At 35.2% G+C, this 17,685-nt stretch overlaps 1 protein-coding gene across 2 annotated transcripts in view; it reads right to left on the bottom strand.

The window, feature by feature from the left end:
• Positions 1-1,004: 1,004 nt before the first annotated feature.
• Positions 1,005-17,685, bottom strand: part of Gfrl (Glial cell line-derived neurotrophic family receptor-like) — a 618,264-nt gene continuing 601,583 nt past the window's right edge. For both annotated transcript variants that reach the window (XM_073959142.1, XM_073959143.1), the window contains one exon: positions 1,005-17,233. In XM_073959142.1, coding sequence (XP_073815243.1) covers positions 16,928-17,233 — 306 coding nt within the window. In that variant the 3' untranslated portion in view covers positions 1,005-16,927. The remainder of the gene's footprint in view (positions 17,234-17,685) is intronic.

Genomic DNA, 17,685 nt, shown 5'->3' with positions numbered 1-17,685 from the left:
TGTGTAGGGAAATATTACAATGAAAAAGTCCTTTTGGGGCTCGACGAGACGAACACAGTTTTATGAAATGACACCATGACAAGACGTGATATGATACCATTACAACACATGACATGATACCATGACAAGACATGAAATGATACCATGACAAGGCATGAGCAAATCTTGTGGGTTTCTCTATTTCTCCTGAGTGACATGCTCTACGTCAAATACCAAGCAATAAGCACGATTGGCTTTAAAATGACAAAGTCCAGTAGTTATAGCATATTTATAGGTTTGTACTCAAACTCGATAATTTTTACTAAATGTTGCTGTAACACATTTTTCAGCAAATTATCCATTATACAACTGTCAATTTTAAAAACATTTATAATAATTATTAAAAATTATATTATATACGGACAGGCATTAAATAAAAACATTCATAGAATTTAAAGTTCATTATTTGTTTTTTTTTTAATTAAAAACCATTACCTTTGAAGTCCTGAGACTTGTTAATCCACTTGTTGTATAACTTAATTATTATTAAATATTTACAATATATTTATATTTACCATAAATAATTCCAACTGTTTTTAACATCGGTTACATATATAACATAATAATGAAGATTTACAACGTAATAATTATATTTATAGCTTATTTAAATTATAACATTTATATTATAGGTGTTCATTTGTGATATGTTTATGTTTAATATTTTATATTTATTTATTTTATATATATTTTTACATGTTTTGTTATTTTCTTATTTTTTTACTTTTCTCGTTAATTATAAAAATATTATTTTTTCCTGTTTAAATAGAAAATATTTTCCCTTATGAAACCTTGGGCTTAAGAAGCAAATATTTTCTATAAATTGACTTAAAAAAACTTATCTAATAACTATCTTAAAATTGTAAATAGGAAAAAAAACTAAAAAAACTAAAAAGATAAAATAAAAAGTAAATAACAACACTGAAGACTACAACAGATTAAACAAAAATTTAGGGTACAATTCATTATTTTTCATAGAGGGAAACTGCAGCTGCAGATAAGGGAGTGAAATCAGTGGTCTAACATACTAAGAGCTTCTATAAACATATGTCTTGTGTATAAGCAAGTGATTAAATATTAGGTTTGTACTTTTACGTACTAAATTTTACTGAACAAATTTCCTCAGTAATGTTTAGCAACATTTTCATTGAGCACTTGTGAAAATTTATGTAAAAGGGCATCATTCAGTAAGCAACTGGGTTAAAAATGAGTTACCAGATTTGAACTAAACACACACCAAAGCAAGTTAAATAAAACACTGTAAAAATGTAATAATTATTACAAGATATCGGGTACACGGACTTCAATTTTTTAGGCAAAATGCTTCAACATACAAAAACTGGTATTGCGGTGCTCTTGAAGCAACTTTAAATGGAAAGTGCTTACACCAGGGAAGTTTTGGCGGATTCTGAAACTGAAAGAAAAAAATCAAAAAACAAAAAAATCGGCGTAGCGCTTTTTAAAAAAATCGAGATTCAATTCGGCAATTTTAAATGGTTTTTAGGTTTTCATGAATTTGCTTGGAAAACGCGAGTATGCCAGGAAGCATGAACTTGTCCATGGAAAACATAATATCATTCTAAACAGGACCACAACGAACACCATCGGTATATATTTACAAACAATCTTCGAACAGAGCCTTAACTGCACTTAGGCAGAAACTTTGAACTTTTGTGGGAGAGGTACCCTTAGAAGAGGACCTATATGGGCCATTTTAGAAGTTAAACTAAATATGGACAAAATATTAACAATTGGTTGATCTATAATATACATATATAATTGTTCCACAAACATCCCATACGGGACAAGGGAGACTTCTCTCATATCAATGAGTGCACCCCGATTCATATTAGCTCAATGATATGGGACCTACTGTTTATTGCCGAGTCCGAACGGCGTGTCCTAAGACACCACTTGCAGATAAGTTTTTCATGACTGGAATACTCACGAAATGTCGCCAACATTACAATTGGTTCATCGGTTCGGGAAATATCGTGCTTTCCAGCCACTACATATTGTGCCATAGGGATTTTTTACCCCTTTCGGGCTGTTGTCTAAAGAAATATGGACTTGCCTCTGAAAAAACGTTTACCGTCGTAATTGAGGCAGAAAATTCAAATTGCTTCAACAAAAATCAAAGTGATTCGAGAGCAGGTCTTAAAGTGAACTTATCGGAATTTTTGTGTGGGAGGTAGCCGAAGGAGTGGACAAATATAGTCCATATTCAAACCTGATCTATATCTGGTATATATATTAGGATGTGTAAAGTATGGACCAAATCGGTCACCCCCCTCAAGAGTTATCGTGACCACAATTTTTTCGAACATTTTTGAACTTTTGTGGGGGAGGTACCTGAAGGAGTGGACCGATATGGCTTATCTTCGAACTTAAACTAAGGTTCCACAAAATATTACGAAGGCCACATTTTTGACCGAATCGGCAAATCCGTTCGAGAGTTATCTTGCGCTCCAACTACTACACACGGAGTCATAGGGGTTTTTTTGCAGCTTTCAGGCTATTTGCCCAGGAAGTATAGACTTGCCCCTGATGAAACTACTACTGACTACAAGTTGCTACAACAAAAATTGAAGCGATTCGAGAGCAGGCCCTAAACTGAACTTTTCTGAAATTTTATGTGGGAGGTACCCGAAGGAGTGGACCGATTGAGTCCATATTGGAACCTCATCTAAGTCTGGTATACGTTTCACGATGTGCAAAGTATGAACCAAAATCTGTTACTCCCTTTAAAAGTTATCGGACGCACAAATTTTCTGAACATTTTCGAACTTTTGTGGGGGATGTACCGGAAGGAGTGGACCGATATAACCCATCTTCGAACTTAAACTAACTTTTCACAAAAAATTTAGAAAGCCAAAATTTGAACCGAATTGTTTCATCCGTTCGTGAGTTATAGTGCGCACCAGCCAGCCAGACAGACGGACATGGCTAAATCAACTCCAAATTATCTGAAACACATTTCGTCCAAACATACTTGGGGTCTAAAACCATTATTTCGATGAGGCACATTATGCCCGTATGAAAGTGTATATACCCTTTCTAGCCTAAAGGCTGAGGGTATAAAAAGACTAAGCAATTTTCGGAAACTGAACAAACAATAGACCTGTCCTTGTACCTGACAATTTGTACAAAATGTTGCTGAAACACATTTTTTCCATTATACATCTGTCAACTTTAGAAACATTTGTAATAATTAGGCGTATCTTTTTAATTACTAAATGTTGCTGAAACCTTTTTGTTCCAGTTACCAATTATTGAATAAGAAAATCTGCGCTTAAATTCGTAAAAACCATTTTAGAGAGCTCCAAAACTATCGATATCGTCAAAATTTGATAGTTTCGATAACAATCGAACTGTTTTAAATTACATAAACGGATTTTTCCAACTGTACCCAGAATTGGTAGGTATGATGATTTTCTTGGCTTTTAACGACCAAAAGGTAGTAAACGTAGAAAACGTTATATATCTGTATAAAATGTAGAAAAAGTAGTAAACGTAGTAAATGTTTTACAGAGTGTGTAAAAATACTGGAATTGTGTGAGGGATAGGAAGTGTTACGTTTATAAAGCGCGAGATGTTGCTACTAATCGACCTCAAAATAGTCAGAATCAGTGAAATAATGGTTCTATGCAAAGATTTACAGAAGAAAACAAGTAAAGAAGCATTAAGTTCGGCCGGGCCGAACTTTTCATACCCTCCACCATAAAATATTCTGAACTAAAATGGAATAATTACTTTTCATTCCTGTCCCCAACTTTAAGCGTTTACGTTAAAATGTCAGATAATGTTTATGTACATTTATGCTTCATTCGGGAGGCCCTTTTTTATGGTGCATATATCTAACTATGTATGTTGACAATTTTTGGTGGGCTAGAAATTGGGAGGTACTGTTATATTGGGGTTATAATAAAACATGGGCCTATGTTGACAGTTTTTGATGGGAGCCTTTAATGTCAAATAAGTCCTAATTCGGTTAAAAAATTTAGCTAGAATCTTCAAAATATCGAAAATCGGTACATAACGTGGGAACTTCAAATGTCATTAACATGTAGTTCGGAGGTATCTGGGCTATACGAAAATATGAACTTAAACGAACCGTTATATGGGGGCAATATCAAAACGTGGACCTATGTCCACAAGTTTTGTTATATAAGTTTATTGACACTTAAGAACCCTAAGTGTCAAAATATAGCTAAATCGGTCTGAAAATGTATGTTATATAACTTTATTGACATTTAAGAACCCTAAATGTCAAATTATAGCTACATCGGTCTCAAAATGTAGCTAAAAACGTCAAAATACCGCAAATCGGAGGGTACCGTTATATGGGGGCTATACCAAAACGTGGACCTATGTCCACAACTTTTGTTATATAAGTTTATTGACACCTAAGAACCCTAAATGTCAAATTATAGCTATATCGGTCTGAAAATGTAGCTAAAAACATCAAAACACCGTGAATAGGGGGGCACCGTTATATGGGGGCTATACCAAAACGGGGACCTATGTCCACAACTTTTGTTATATAAGTTTATTGACACTTAAGAACCCTAAGTGTCAAAATATAGCTAAATCGGTCTGAAAATGTAGCTAAAACTGTCAAAATACCGTAAATCGGGGGGTACCATTATATGGGGGCTATACCGAAACGTGAACCTATGTCCACAACTTTTGTTATATAACTTTATTGACATTTAAGAACCCTAAATGTCAAATTGTAGCTACATCGGTCTCAAAATGTAGCTAAAAACGTCAAAATACCGCAAATCGGAGGGTACCGTTATATGGGGGCTATACCAAAACGGGGACCTATGTCCACAACTTTTGTTATATAAGTTTATTGACACTTAGGAACCCTAAATGTTAAATTATAGCTACATCGGACTGAAAATGTAGCTAAAAACGTCAAAATACCGTAAATTGGGGGGTAACGTTATATGTGGGCTATACCAAAACGTGGACCTATGTCCACAACTTTTGTTATATAAGTTTATTGATACTTAAGAACCCTAAATGTCAAGTTATAGCTAAATCGGTCTGAAAATGTAGCTAAAAACGTCAAAATACCGTAAATTGGGGGGTAACGTTATATGGGGGCTATACCAAAACGTGGACCTATGTCCACAACTTTTGTTATATAAGTTTATTGATACTTAGGAACCCTAAATGTCAAATTATAGTTAAATCGGTCTGAAAATGTAGCTGAAAACGTCAAAATACCGTAAATCGGGGGTACCGTTATATGGGGACTATACCAAAACGTGGACCGATATATCCCATCTTCGAACTTGATCTTCCGACGGCTAAAAAAATGGTATTCCCCAATTTTCAGCGAAATCGGTCAACAAATGCGACCTGTACGTTGCGAACGGACGGAAGGACGGACGGACATGCATAAATCGACTCAAAAAGTGATTCTATGTATATCCCTAGAAGGAACTATGGGTCTATCTCGCTTCCTTTTGTATGTTACATAAAAATGCACTAACACATAATACCCCTTACCACATAGTGGTGTAGGGTATAAATATAAACCCAAAATTTGCTTTGCCAATGATCTCATTGAGGTTGAGCTTTATATGAGGAATCTATTTGAGTTCCTTCTTCAGGGTTCAGTATTCAGTATTTTGTACCCTCAATAAAGAATAAATACTGACTTCTTGACATTTCGGTTGTATAAAGTGGCTGAAACCTTTTCAAAGAAAACACAAAAAAAATAATAATAAATGTATCAGTTTTGCCTAAAACTTTCATCTCTGGACAGGCTGAATAGCGGCTACACAACTCAAATCTTTTTTCCAAATATTTTTTGCGAATGATATCTTTTCACTTCAGTCGTTCACCATATAACTTAGAGCATGAAAAACATAATATCAATGAAAACAGAACCGCAAGAAGTTGCTTCGGTAACAATTTCTAAAGGATCCTCGAACAGACCTTAAAATGCATATAAACAAAATTGTTAAACTGTTATGAGGGTGGTACCCTAAGCAGTGGACCGATATGGTCAATTTCGCAATTTAACTAAGTTTGGATAACATATTACTAGATCCAAATCTTGGGCCAAATCGGTTGCTCTTTTCAAGAGATAGCGGGCGTACCATTTTAGCGAATATTTTGGAGTAGGAGTAGGAGTGGACCGAAAAAGAACTATCTTCAAACCTTGGCTAAGATTTGCCTAAATATTATAGAAATACTAGCAGACCCCGGTCCGCGTTGCTGGGCCGTCGTAATGAGATTTAATGACAACTTTATATGGACTTTATGCTTGAAAATTAAAAAATAGTTATTTTCTACCTCACTTCTTCGGTCTATTGTCAAACCGAGAAGGAGTTTTTTTCTGTAACCTTTCTTTTCTCTTACGGGCTTTGTCGGATTTTTTCGCCAATTTATGCTTTTTAGGATTTATTATCGTCCATGTCCCTGTCTTTGTCCTAAAGCGATCTAATTTTAAAGGTTAAAAAGTGGTTAAATCGAATTCTCCCGCTTATTGAGACTTATATGTTTCAGATTTTCATGGCTGATGGACCGTTGAACCTCACCATTCAAGTAAATTTGTAAATATATAGTTTTTCTTGATCGGGGGCGCAACCACCGTTGTCTCGAAAACTAATTTGCAACCCGATGCACTCAAAAGTTTAGCAAATATAGCGATTATAAAATAATAGGCCCCGAAATTCGTCTACAAATATATGGCATTTTGGACCACGGGACATTCCTGAACATTTTCTGAATATTAGGTTCAGTAGTTTTGGAAAAATAATGTTTTGAAAAGAGTGGGCGTGGTCATCAGTTTTCAAGATATAGCATATTAAAAAAGTAGGCCTGGTCCGGTGTCTTGGCTCCAAATATGTACCTAGGGTGCACACGACTTCATTGCCTACCAAAATGTATGCTGAAACCGATATAATCATACATTTGGCTTATATATAGCGTTTAACAGAAAGGCATGGGGAAGGTACCCCACCTCTTCCGAAATTCATAATATATACATAACAACAAACATTGAGCTTTTGTCGCAAATTTTATGGAAATCCCTTCAGTAGTATTGGAGTTATGACATATTAAAAAAAACAGGCGTGGTCGGGCCTATACGCCCTAAAGAAGTACCTAGATTGTAGATTAATCCGTAAATTTTTAATCCGATACATGCATAATTTTTGCAAATATAACGTTTTTTAAAAATATCACATATGGGAGGTACCCCGCTCCCTCTGGAATTCAATAAAATATGTAACCTGTTTTCGGGGGGCGTGGCAAACTTTTCTTTCCAAAAAATCTAAGTTGGGTTATGACAGCATTTGATTTTTATTAATAAAGGTAAGGCGTTTTTTTCAAATATGCCTCCTTCAAAATTCATGAAAATATGCCCCTACATTCCCTGACATTTTCAGGAAAATCGGTCAGTAGTTTTGTAGATGTAACATATTTTAAAAAATTGGTGTGGTCAAGTCATTGGATCCTAAAAAAGTGGGTAAGGTCTTCCGAAATAGATACATTCGTAATTATTGTAAATATAACATTTTTAAAAAGGTAGGGTATAGGGGAAGTACCCCGCCCCTTCCGAAATTCAACTGAATTTGTAGCCTATTTTAAGCGGGGGCCATCCTAGTACATTCCCTGGCAATTTCAGGAAAATCGGTTCAGTAGTTTTTCTAGAAATGATAAAAATTTAAAATTGAAAAAAAGTGGGTGTAAATGTTCTTTGCATAAAAAAATATCGAAATCGGTCCAGCCGTTCTCAACTGATGCCATGACCAACGAACGACATTTGATTTTTATTTTTAAAGATTTAAAAGTTTAGACAAATCGCGATTTCCTTGACAATCCCTTCAGTAGTTTTGTAGATATAACCTAATTAGAAAGTGAGCGTGGTCGGATCTTAAGTCCCGAAATAAGTACGTAAGGGTGGAGACACAATCGCCATTGACTCGTAAATAAATTCCGAAACCGATACATTCGTATTTGTTGCAAATATTGCATTTTTACAAAAATAGGGCATAGGGGAAGTACCCGCCCGATCCGAAAGTCAAAAAATATGTAGCCTATTTTTATCGGGGACCCTGTACATTCGCTGAAAGTTTCAGGAAAATCGATTCAGTAGTTTCGTAACATATTTAAAAAAGTGGGCGTTGTCCAGTCTTAATGCCCCAAATAAGCACGTAAGGTCGGAGACACAATCGCCATTGACTCGGAAATTAATTTTCAAAGCGATACATTTGTAATTGTTGCAAATATTGCATTTTTACAAAAATAGGGTATAGGGGAGGTACCCCGCCCGATCCGAAATTTAACCAAATGGGTAGCCCATTTCAACAGGGGGCCATCACTCTACGTTCCCTGAAAATTTCAGGAAAATCTGTTGAGTAGTTTCGTAGATATAACATATTTATAAAAGTGGGCGGAAAAGTGGGTGTGGCCAATTTTTCTTTGCATAAAAACCTAAACTGGACTATGACTAACATTTCCACAAAAAATTGTCCAAATCGCTCCAGCCGTTTTCTACTGATTCAATTACCAACAAACGACAATTGAGTTTTATATATAAAGAAGATTATGATATGCAAAGTTTGGAAAAACCTAGTATCTAGTTCGAAAGTTGTCTTGTGCACCAACCACTATATATGGTGGCCATAGGGTTTATTTAAGTTTTCGAGCCATTTTTAGGATGTATGGACTTGCCCCTTAAAAAACATGTACCGTCGTAATGGCGGCAGTGAAATCAAGTTGTTGCAAAAAATCAAAGCAATTCGAGAGCAGGGTCTGGATTCTTGTTCTATGAAAATTTGAAATGAAAAATTTGTTCTTTATAATTTTTTTCATTTTACAGTTTTCTTCTTTATAAAGGTTTTCATTTCACATTTTCATAGAAACAGAATTGGGCCCCAGACCTTAATCTGCTCTTGTCCGAAATATTGTGTGGGAGATACGCGAAGGTGTGGACCGATATAGTCCATATTCAAACATGATTTATGTCTTGCAGAAATATTGGAAAGTATGGACCAAATCGGTTACTCCCTCCGGGAGATATCGTTCGCACCAATTTATAAAAAAATTGAACTTTTGTCGGGTAGGTACCAGAGGGAGCGTATCGATATGACTCATATTCAAATTTGATCTAAATTTTGACAAAGTATTACGAGGACCAAATTTTGGACCGAATCGGTTAATCCGTTTTAGAGTTACCGTACGCGAGCCAGGCAGACAGACGGACTTATGCGTGGAGATGAGAAATGGGTAAATACCCAAATGGTAAATACTCATTAAAATGGGTACAAATGTGTAAATACCCCGGTATTTGCCCAATATGTGAGTAAAAACTACAGAAACTAAAATCATCCAATTGGACGCGAAAACGCAATATGTTAACAAATTTTAACTGACCATGAATAAAATTACCTTTTTTGGAAATGTGACTAGTTAATAGTTTACCAATTTTGGTCCATATTTTTGGTAAATCTCTCATATATAGTTACAGAGTAATTTTTGACATATCAGGGCTTTTAGGACGGTTTGCTGAAGTCCTTCTTGAGGAAAAACGTAAATGCTGGACCGATATTCTTATTTTTTTCATATATCTGATGGCTTAACTTATGATTTCAGCTGAAAAACTTGAGATTTTGGTCCTCTTCGCCAAAGCTATATTTGCTGCGGTCTGCATTAATTTTCTTCCCACATACAATTCCAAAGCTCGATTTTACATATAAAAAGTATAGTCCGCGAGGTTAAACCGTTTTTTATTCTTTTTAATTTTCTGTCTGACAGAAAAGCAAAATTTTCATTTCAAAATAAATATTTAAATACCCAAATAAACACCCGAAAAAGGTATTTATCGGGAATTTACCAGGTATTTACCCAAGTTTTGGGTAAATACGGGGTAGAATCCCATCTATACTTATGCAATATCAAACCCTGTAGCGACCATTCTCTGGATGAAAATAGAGTACATATAAAAATGGATGAAAAGCTTTTCACAACGAGGGCGGGAATTTTGTAATACATTAAAATGAATAATGATTAATGATTCTGTTACACTGTGCAACACGAAAAAAGTTAAACCTGTTCTGACACCGCAGCGTGATAGAAGATATAAAAGAGAAGTCATCACTTGTTCTTTCACGGTTATAGGCCCCAAATACTTCAAGTCACGATATCAAAGGGATCATTTTGTCCAGGCGCATATCTTCCAAGCCGTTAAGAGTTTTGATTTTGAATTTTGAATGGTTTGGTATCATGGACCATAACCACAAAAATGATTAAAATATTCTTATTTGTTTAATATTATTTCGCAATTTTGACTTTCTACCTTTTGTTGTTGATTGTTTCATCGAATTGCTACTAAAAACTAGAGTGAAATATTTAAAGCTTTTATAATTACAGCAAATATTTCTCAAAAAGAAAACCCTTTTCATTTTCGTGAAAATAAATCACAAACTTAAACAGATTTCTTCCGCATCATTTGCCTTCGGCTTTAAATGTGTTTAAACTTATTATTGTTGTGTGTGTGATTTTTTAATAATTGCATTGCAATTAACATTAACGCAACAAATTTTTTTGTCATGACTAATGAAATATGGCTACCATTGACTCTCGCGCTATCTCTCTTTATTAATTTATCTTTTAACACACTTAATGTCCATAAGTGAAACGTTGTTCCGGTTTGTATATTTAATGTTTTATACCCAAGTTGTTGGTTGAAAGCATTAACGTAACGTCCAATAAAAATGGAGAAACATATTGCGAATTATTGGACATAGACGAATGTTAAGTAGACTACGTCAAGAGAATGAGTAATGTATTTTTGAATATTATATATGTAGATATAAATATTTTTTTACTTGAAATGTAAATGTAATTTTTCAACAAAATTGTCATGATTATGAGAACACATTACCAAATAACAATAAATATTGTAGAGTGCATGTCACACACTTAATAAAAGTTTTGTGCCCTGACAAAATGACATATTAAATTTTACTCACTAGACTGTGTCGCCATGTCGCCTATAATGGCTATAAAAGTGCAACATTTCCCTTTTTTGTGATGTAAATTTTCACACAATATTTTTCCCATTCATGCAAAACGCATTACAATTTGTTTTTGTGCGTTGCCACAAACGATTTCAATATAACATATTCTTACATACAAATGGCTATGTATTTATGTACGTATGTTTATGTATGTAGATGATGGGAAACAGTGATATTTTTGTGTATTTTTTGTCATTAAATACATATGTTGTGGTCGTCATTAAACTATTTAAAATGAGGCAAAATAAGTGTGCGGTTACATTCTATGTGATATATATTTTTTGTACATTACATACATATATACATACATATGTGTACATATCACAAGTACTTTTATGTCATCTGTGTGTTGTTGTTGTAGCATGTATTTAATTTTTAGTAAATATGTCGCCTATCCTTATGAAGTACTACATGCATGTTATCCATTCACACTCTAGTTTGTTAGTCAAATAGGTATGTAATTTCAGGTCATATTTTTTTCTATGTTAACCACAGAGAAATCTGAAGAAAAGTCAGCTTAGAAATGCTTCTTTTTTAATTAATGAACGCAATTGAAATATACCAGTGTAAGTGTTGAAAAGAAATGAATGTTATTTAGGTATCTAGAACATCATTATCCCGTAGTAATTGATAATTGTAGCATAGGTTGAACAATGTTTTTATTTGGAATCAAAAGTACAATTATTACCCCAGCGCCTCTTAGACATTGTTGAGACGAATTGGCCAGGATAAAACAAATACCTTGCACCATCAAAATCAATCATCGGGCTATATATACATACACAAAGTCATTTGAATATTTCCAAATTTAATCGCAGAATTTTAATTTTGTAAAAAATATTAATTTTTATTAATTCTTGATATAGATCACAACCTACATAAGGCAAAATTACTTGCGGCAAGTCTCTGTTTGCAGAGGAATAGAAGTGGAAGAAAATTGCTCGTAGAGGCAATTTTTTATATTTTTCATAATTGACATTTTTTATAGGCTCAGGAGGGTTGGCACCGTGGTGCAATGGTATACACACCCGCCTTGCACGCGGAAGGTCGTGGGTTCGTTCCTGGCTAGGCAACATCAAATTTTCAACGGTGGCAAAATACCCCTCAGTAATGTTGGCAACATTTCCTGAGTATTTCAGCCATGTACAACTTCTCTACAAGTGATGTCTTGGGACACGCCGTTCGGACTCGGCGATAAACTGTAGATCCCATATCGTTGAACTAATATGAATAGGGCTGCACTCAGACTCAGGAGGCAATGTAAATCTTTGGTGCGAAACCAAATATTTTAATGTGAATCAAAATATCTCCCACTCTATAAAAACGAGTGACGTAGATTATGAAACTTACCGAGAAATGTTTTTAGTCGGCTTTAATTTGCAAATCTAAACGTCTTATCTTGATTTCTCGTTAATTTCAAATTAACGCTAAATTTATCATAGAGTGACCTAGGGTTCTGATCGCCTTTATAATGATATAGATCACAATCTACATAAGGCAAAATTACTTGCGGCAAGTCTCTGTTTGTAGGGGAATAGAAGTGGAAGAAAATTGCTCGTAGAGGCAATTTTTTATATTTTTCATAATTGACATTTTTTGTTTTGAAAGCAAGACTTGCCGGAAAATAATTGCTTTTATAGGCTCAGGAGGATTGGCACCGTGGTGCAATGGTATACACACCCGCCTTGCACGCGGAAGGTCGTGGGTTCGTTCCCCGGCTAGGCAAAATCAAATTTTCAACGGTGGCAAAATACCCCTCAGTAATGTTGGCAACATTTCCTGAGTATTTCAGCCATGTACAACTTCTCTACAAGTGGTGTCTTGGGACACGCCGTTCGGACTCGGTGATAAACTGTAGGTCCATTTCGTTGAGCTAATATGAATCAGGGTGCACTCAGACTCAGGAGGCAATTTTAAAAAGGGAGCGAATGTAAATCTTTAGGTGGAAACCAAATGTTTTAATGTGAATCAAAATATCTCCCACTTTATAAAAACGAGTGACGTAGATTATGAAACTTGCCGAGATATGTTTTTGGTCGGCTTTAATTTGCAAATCTAAACGGCTTAACTTGATTTCTCGTTAATTTCAAATTAACGCTAAATTTATCATAGAGTGACTGTCTGATCGCCTTTATAATGACAATGTTCAGAATCTATCAACTATTCAACACATGTTGAACTTTAAAACCTTGGGTATAACGTGGTGTCAGTAGAAGCAACTAACTATGAAAACCAGTAAAAAATTATCAGTCGGCTTTGCCGACAAAGATATACCCTCAGCCTGTGTTAATTGAAACACTTCCTTCCCAAAAAAATTATGTATTTAGGAGGTTCTCAAAAAAAAAACTTGCCGCCAAAAATATGAATTTGGATTAAAGCTCAAAAGTTTTGCAGGGAAGTACCTAAAGGCATTGACGGAAATAGTCCATTTTGGAAGTGGTCTTATTTTGGGAGACTTTCCTCCCGATGGACATCGCGCCATTATATCAGGAAATATGGACTTTCCCACGAGAAATATATTATCGCTGTAAACAGGGACACTAGGAGTACCTTGGGTAAAAATTTCCAAAAGATCCTCGAACAAACCCTTATCTGCAATTAAAGCAAAATGTTTAACATTTGTGTGATTTGCGTGGGTGGTACCCCAAGCAGTGGACCGATAGGACCCACTTTTGAGCATAAACTAAGTTTGGACACAATATATCGAGATCCAAATTTTGGACCAAATTGGTTGCTCCGTTTATGAGATTTTAGGGAATATTTTCAAACTTTTGTGGGGAAGGTACTGGTAGAAGATTACATATAAGCACCAACTTCGAAATTTGTCTAATATTCGTAGAAATATTCGAAGAAATTGGTTCGACACTTGTTGGGGTTCGTTACACAAGAAGTATGGACTTGCAACTCAAAAAAAATTTAGCATCGTAATAGGGGCCTTGAGTGCAACCTGTTGCAAGATAAATCAAAACGATTCGTGAGGAGGTCCTGCACTTCTTCGAAATTTTGTGTGAAAGATGCCCGAAGGAGTTGACATATATAGTCCATATTATAACCTGATTTATGTCTCGTAAAAATATCACAATGTACAAAGTATGGACCACATCGGTTACTGCATTCGAGAGTTATCGTGCGTACAATTTAAGCGAAAAGTTTAAACTGTTGTGGGGGAGGTAACCATAGGAGTGAACCTATAGCCCATCTTAGAACTTGATTTAAGTTTGCGCAAAATATTACGTCTACAAAATTTTGGAGCGAATTGGTTTATCCGATCCGATATAGTCCTTATTCAAACATTATGCATGTCTGGTAGAAATATAACGATGTGCAAAGTATGGACCGAATCGGTTAGTCCCTTCGAAAGTTATCGTGCGCATAATTTTTGAGAAAAAAAAACCAGTAAGGAAAGGATCAAAGTCGGGCCAAATTCCGTCACATAGTCCAAATTTCACCAAAATTGGACATATGTAGCGTGTTTCGTGCATCAAATACCTCAAATCGGTCGAAAATATATATGGGAGCTATATCCAAATCTGAACCGATTTCTATATGATTAGCCACAGTTATTTCTAGACTAACCATCGTCACACATCCCAAATTTCATTGAAATCGGACAAATTTAACGTGTTTCGTGCACCAAATTCCTTAAATCGGGCGAAAATTTATATGGGGGCTATATCCAAATCTGAACCGATTTCTATATAATTTGGCACACTTATTTCTAGACTAAATTCCGTCGCACATTCCAAATTTCCTTGAAATCGGACATAAATAGCGTGTTTCGTGCACCAAATGCCTTAAATCGGGCGAAGATATATATGGGGTCTATATCCAAATCTGAACCGATTTTTACCAAAATAGATAGCGTTCGTCCTTTGGCCAAAAAAAACTATCTTCCCCAATTTTCATGCGAATCGGACAATAAATGCGACATGTACTTTGTTTACATAAATACATGGACAGACGGTCAGACGGACAGACAGGCGGACATGCGTAAATCGACTCAGAAAGTGATTCTATGTATATCCCTAAAAGGAACTATGGGTCTATCTCGTTTCCTTTTGCATATTACAAACTAATGCACAAAGACATAATACCCCTTACCACAAGGTGGTGTAGGATATAATTAACTTTTGTGGGGGAGGCACCCGATGGAGTGCACCGTTATTGCCCATCTTCGAACTTAAACTAAGTTTGGACATCAAATAGGTTAATCCATTCGAAATGCTACTGGACAGCCATAAGGCATACAGAGCAACCCAGCAGTCAGTAGCAACTTGAAGCGCCAAGCTAAAATATCGGAAGAAGTGGAGAGAGGAGAAGCGTATTTCCAGGTGAAAGAAAAACGAGCAAAAAAATTGAGCATGGGATACTCGAGATGTTCAGGAATCAGAATGAAGTCCGAAAATTTTATCAGAGTATAAAACTGAAGGGTACGGTACAGGCACATTCTCCTGCAAAGATGGTGAAGGGAACCTGGTAACTGATACAGATCGCATACTGAGAATCAAATATGGACGGCCATGAAGATACCACAGAACCAATCCCAAACGACGACATTGAGTGTTTACCATTTAGCGAAAGTGCGGTCAATACAGCAATGTATCGGCTGAAGAAGATAATAAGGCAGCGGGAGCTGTCAGACTGTCAGGCTGCCAGTCAAAGCGTTTAAGGACGTTGTCGAAATGCTGATAAGAAGTATGCATCAGTTGATTAGCAAAATTTGGCTGGAGGAATGCATACCCAAAGATTGGAACCTCAGTGCGCTATGTCCTGTGCACAAGACGGTTTGTGCCAACTACAGAGACATAAGTCTCCTACCCATCTCATATTAAGTGCGGTCGGGTGCATTGTGTGAACGGCTACGGTCAATGGAATAATTGAGTCATATCAATGCGATTTTAAGGTCAAAGGTGTGCCAAGCCATACCCGAGTTTGGTATTATGCAGAATATTATTAACTGACAAGAAATAATCAATACCAGACGAAGTTTCAGACAATGTAAAGTCTATTGTGTGACCTTTTTAACATATTTCTGGAAAAGGTCATACGAGATTCAAATATACAAACAAATAAAAAAATCGTTCACTTCGGCAGGGCCGAAATTTTTATTACTTCCACCATTCAGAATTAAAATGGTTTTTCCTTTTCTATGTTCACTTTTGGTTAAGATGTTTTGCGATATGTACTTTCAAGAAAATCTGCTCAGCAGTTTTAGAGTCAATAAAGAACAAACAGAAAATAAATGAACCAAATAATAAATGCTGTAAATTATATCTAAAACCAAACATTAAACTCAAGTCGTTATCAAATAATGTATGGTTATCGAAAATTGTCAAACCTTTTATTATACCAAATAATGTATGTTAATCGAAATATAATAATTCAAATGAATTACCTTATTATATTGGTTACATATGGCCAAAACACATTATTAAAGGATTAGGTTGTAGGAATGGAGGGATATACATACATATCTAACACTGTACACTTTATAAAATATTCCATTCGTTTTAGTTCTATTTTCTTATATTCCCATTAGCCTTATAGGTTTTATGACTGACTATAAGTAGGTATGTATATTAGTTTTACTTTTGTAGCTATAATGGTTTCTCCTGTACATATTTAGTGTTTTAATTTTTTTCCTTTTTTATTATTAATAATAATATAAACAATAGTTAATAATAATGTTACAATATGTGTATAAGTATAATTAAGTATATTCTCATATAGGCGTATGTATAAATGTATATACTTGAACATAATGCATATGTATGTATGAGTGTGTGTGTTTGTATGTATATTTATAGACCTAATTACCATCTAATTATGTAATTTGTTTAATGTCATGTCAACACTAACGCCAAATGTCGTTTACTCACGTGTTGCAAACTATTGACCTGTTGTGATGTCAATAAAACTGTCATGGCCGTAGTGGCCATTAACGACGACATCATCATTATTAATAGCGTTAAACTTGAGCTATAAGTGGATGTTGTGGAACGAAGACTACTTGTGGCAGCACTGCTTTCGGGCCAAACTACTTCAACTTCAGCCATTTTGAAAATGCTTAAAAGTCGGTGGGATTGCAATTCATGATGTTCGGAATTGATGTGATGACTTATGGTGCGCAGAACCGAGGTACATTCATCCTGGAAGTAACAAAGAAATAAATAAATAAATTTGTTGTTTATTTTTAATTTCAGCTATTAGGGTAAAAATACATAATTTAAATTAAATAAAAACAAGTAAGCAAAGGCTATAGTCGGACAGGGCCGACCATACGATACCCTACACCACTACCCAGCGAGTTAGCTTTCAGCAAATCAAAGTTTCTTTTGGACAAATAAGCTCATTGTAAGAAATAAATTGTTGGAGTCTGCACCCTTATCATATTAAGTTTAAATAACAATATAATAATTGTTTCACAAACATCACAGAAGGGACAGGGCGTGCACCACGATTCATATTACAGCAATAGTATGGGGCCTACTGTTTATCGCTGGGTCCGAAAGGCATGTCTTAAAACACCACCTGTAAAGAAGTTGTACATGGTTGAAATACTCAGTAAATGTCTCCAACTTTAATGAGGGGTATTTTGCCA

This window comes from Musca autumnalis, unplaced genomic scaffold (assembly GCF_047663935.1).
Source record: "Musca autumnalis isolate F117 unplaced genomic scaffold, ASM4766393v1 scaffold_1, whole genome shotgun sequence".
In the NCBI taxonomy this organism is placed as follows: domain Eukaryota; kingdom Metazoa; phylum Arthropoda; class Insecta; order Diptera; family Muscidae; genus Musca; species Musca autumnalis.
This window is presented reverse-complemented; position numbering and strand designations above follow the sequence as displayed.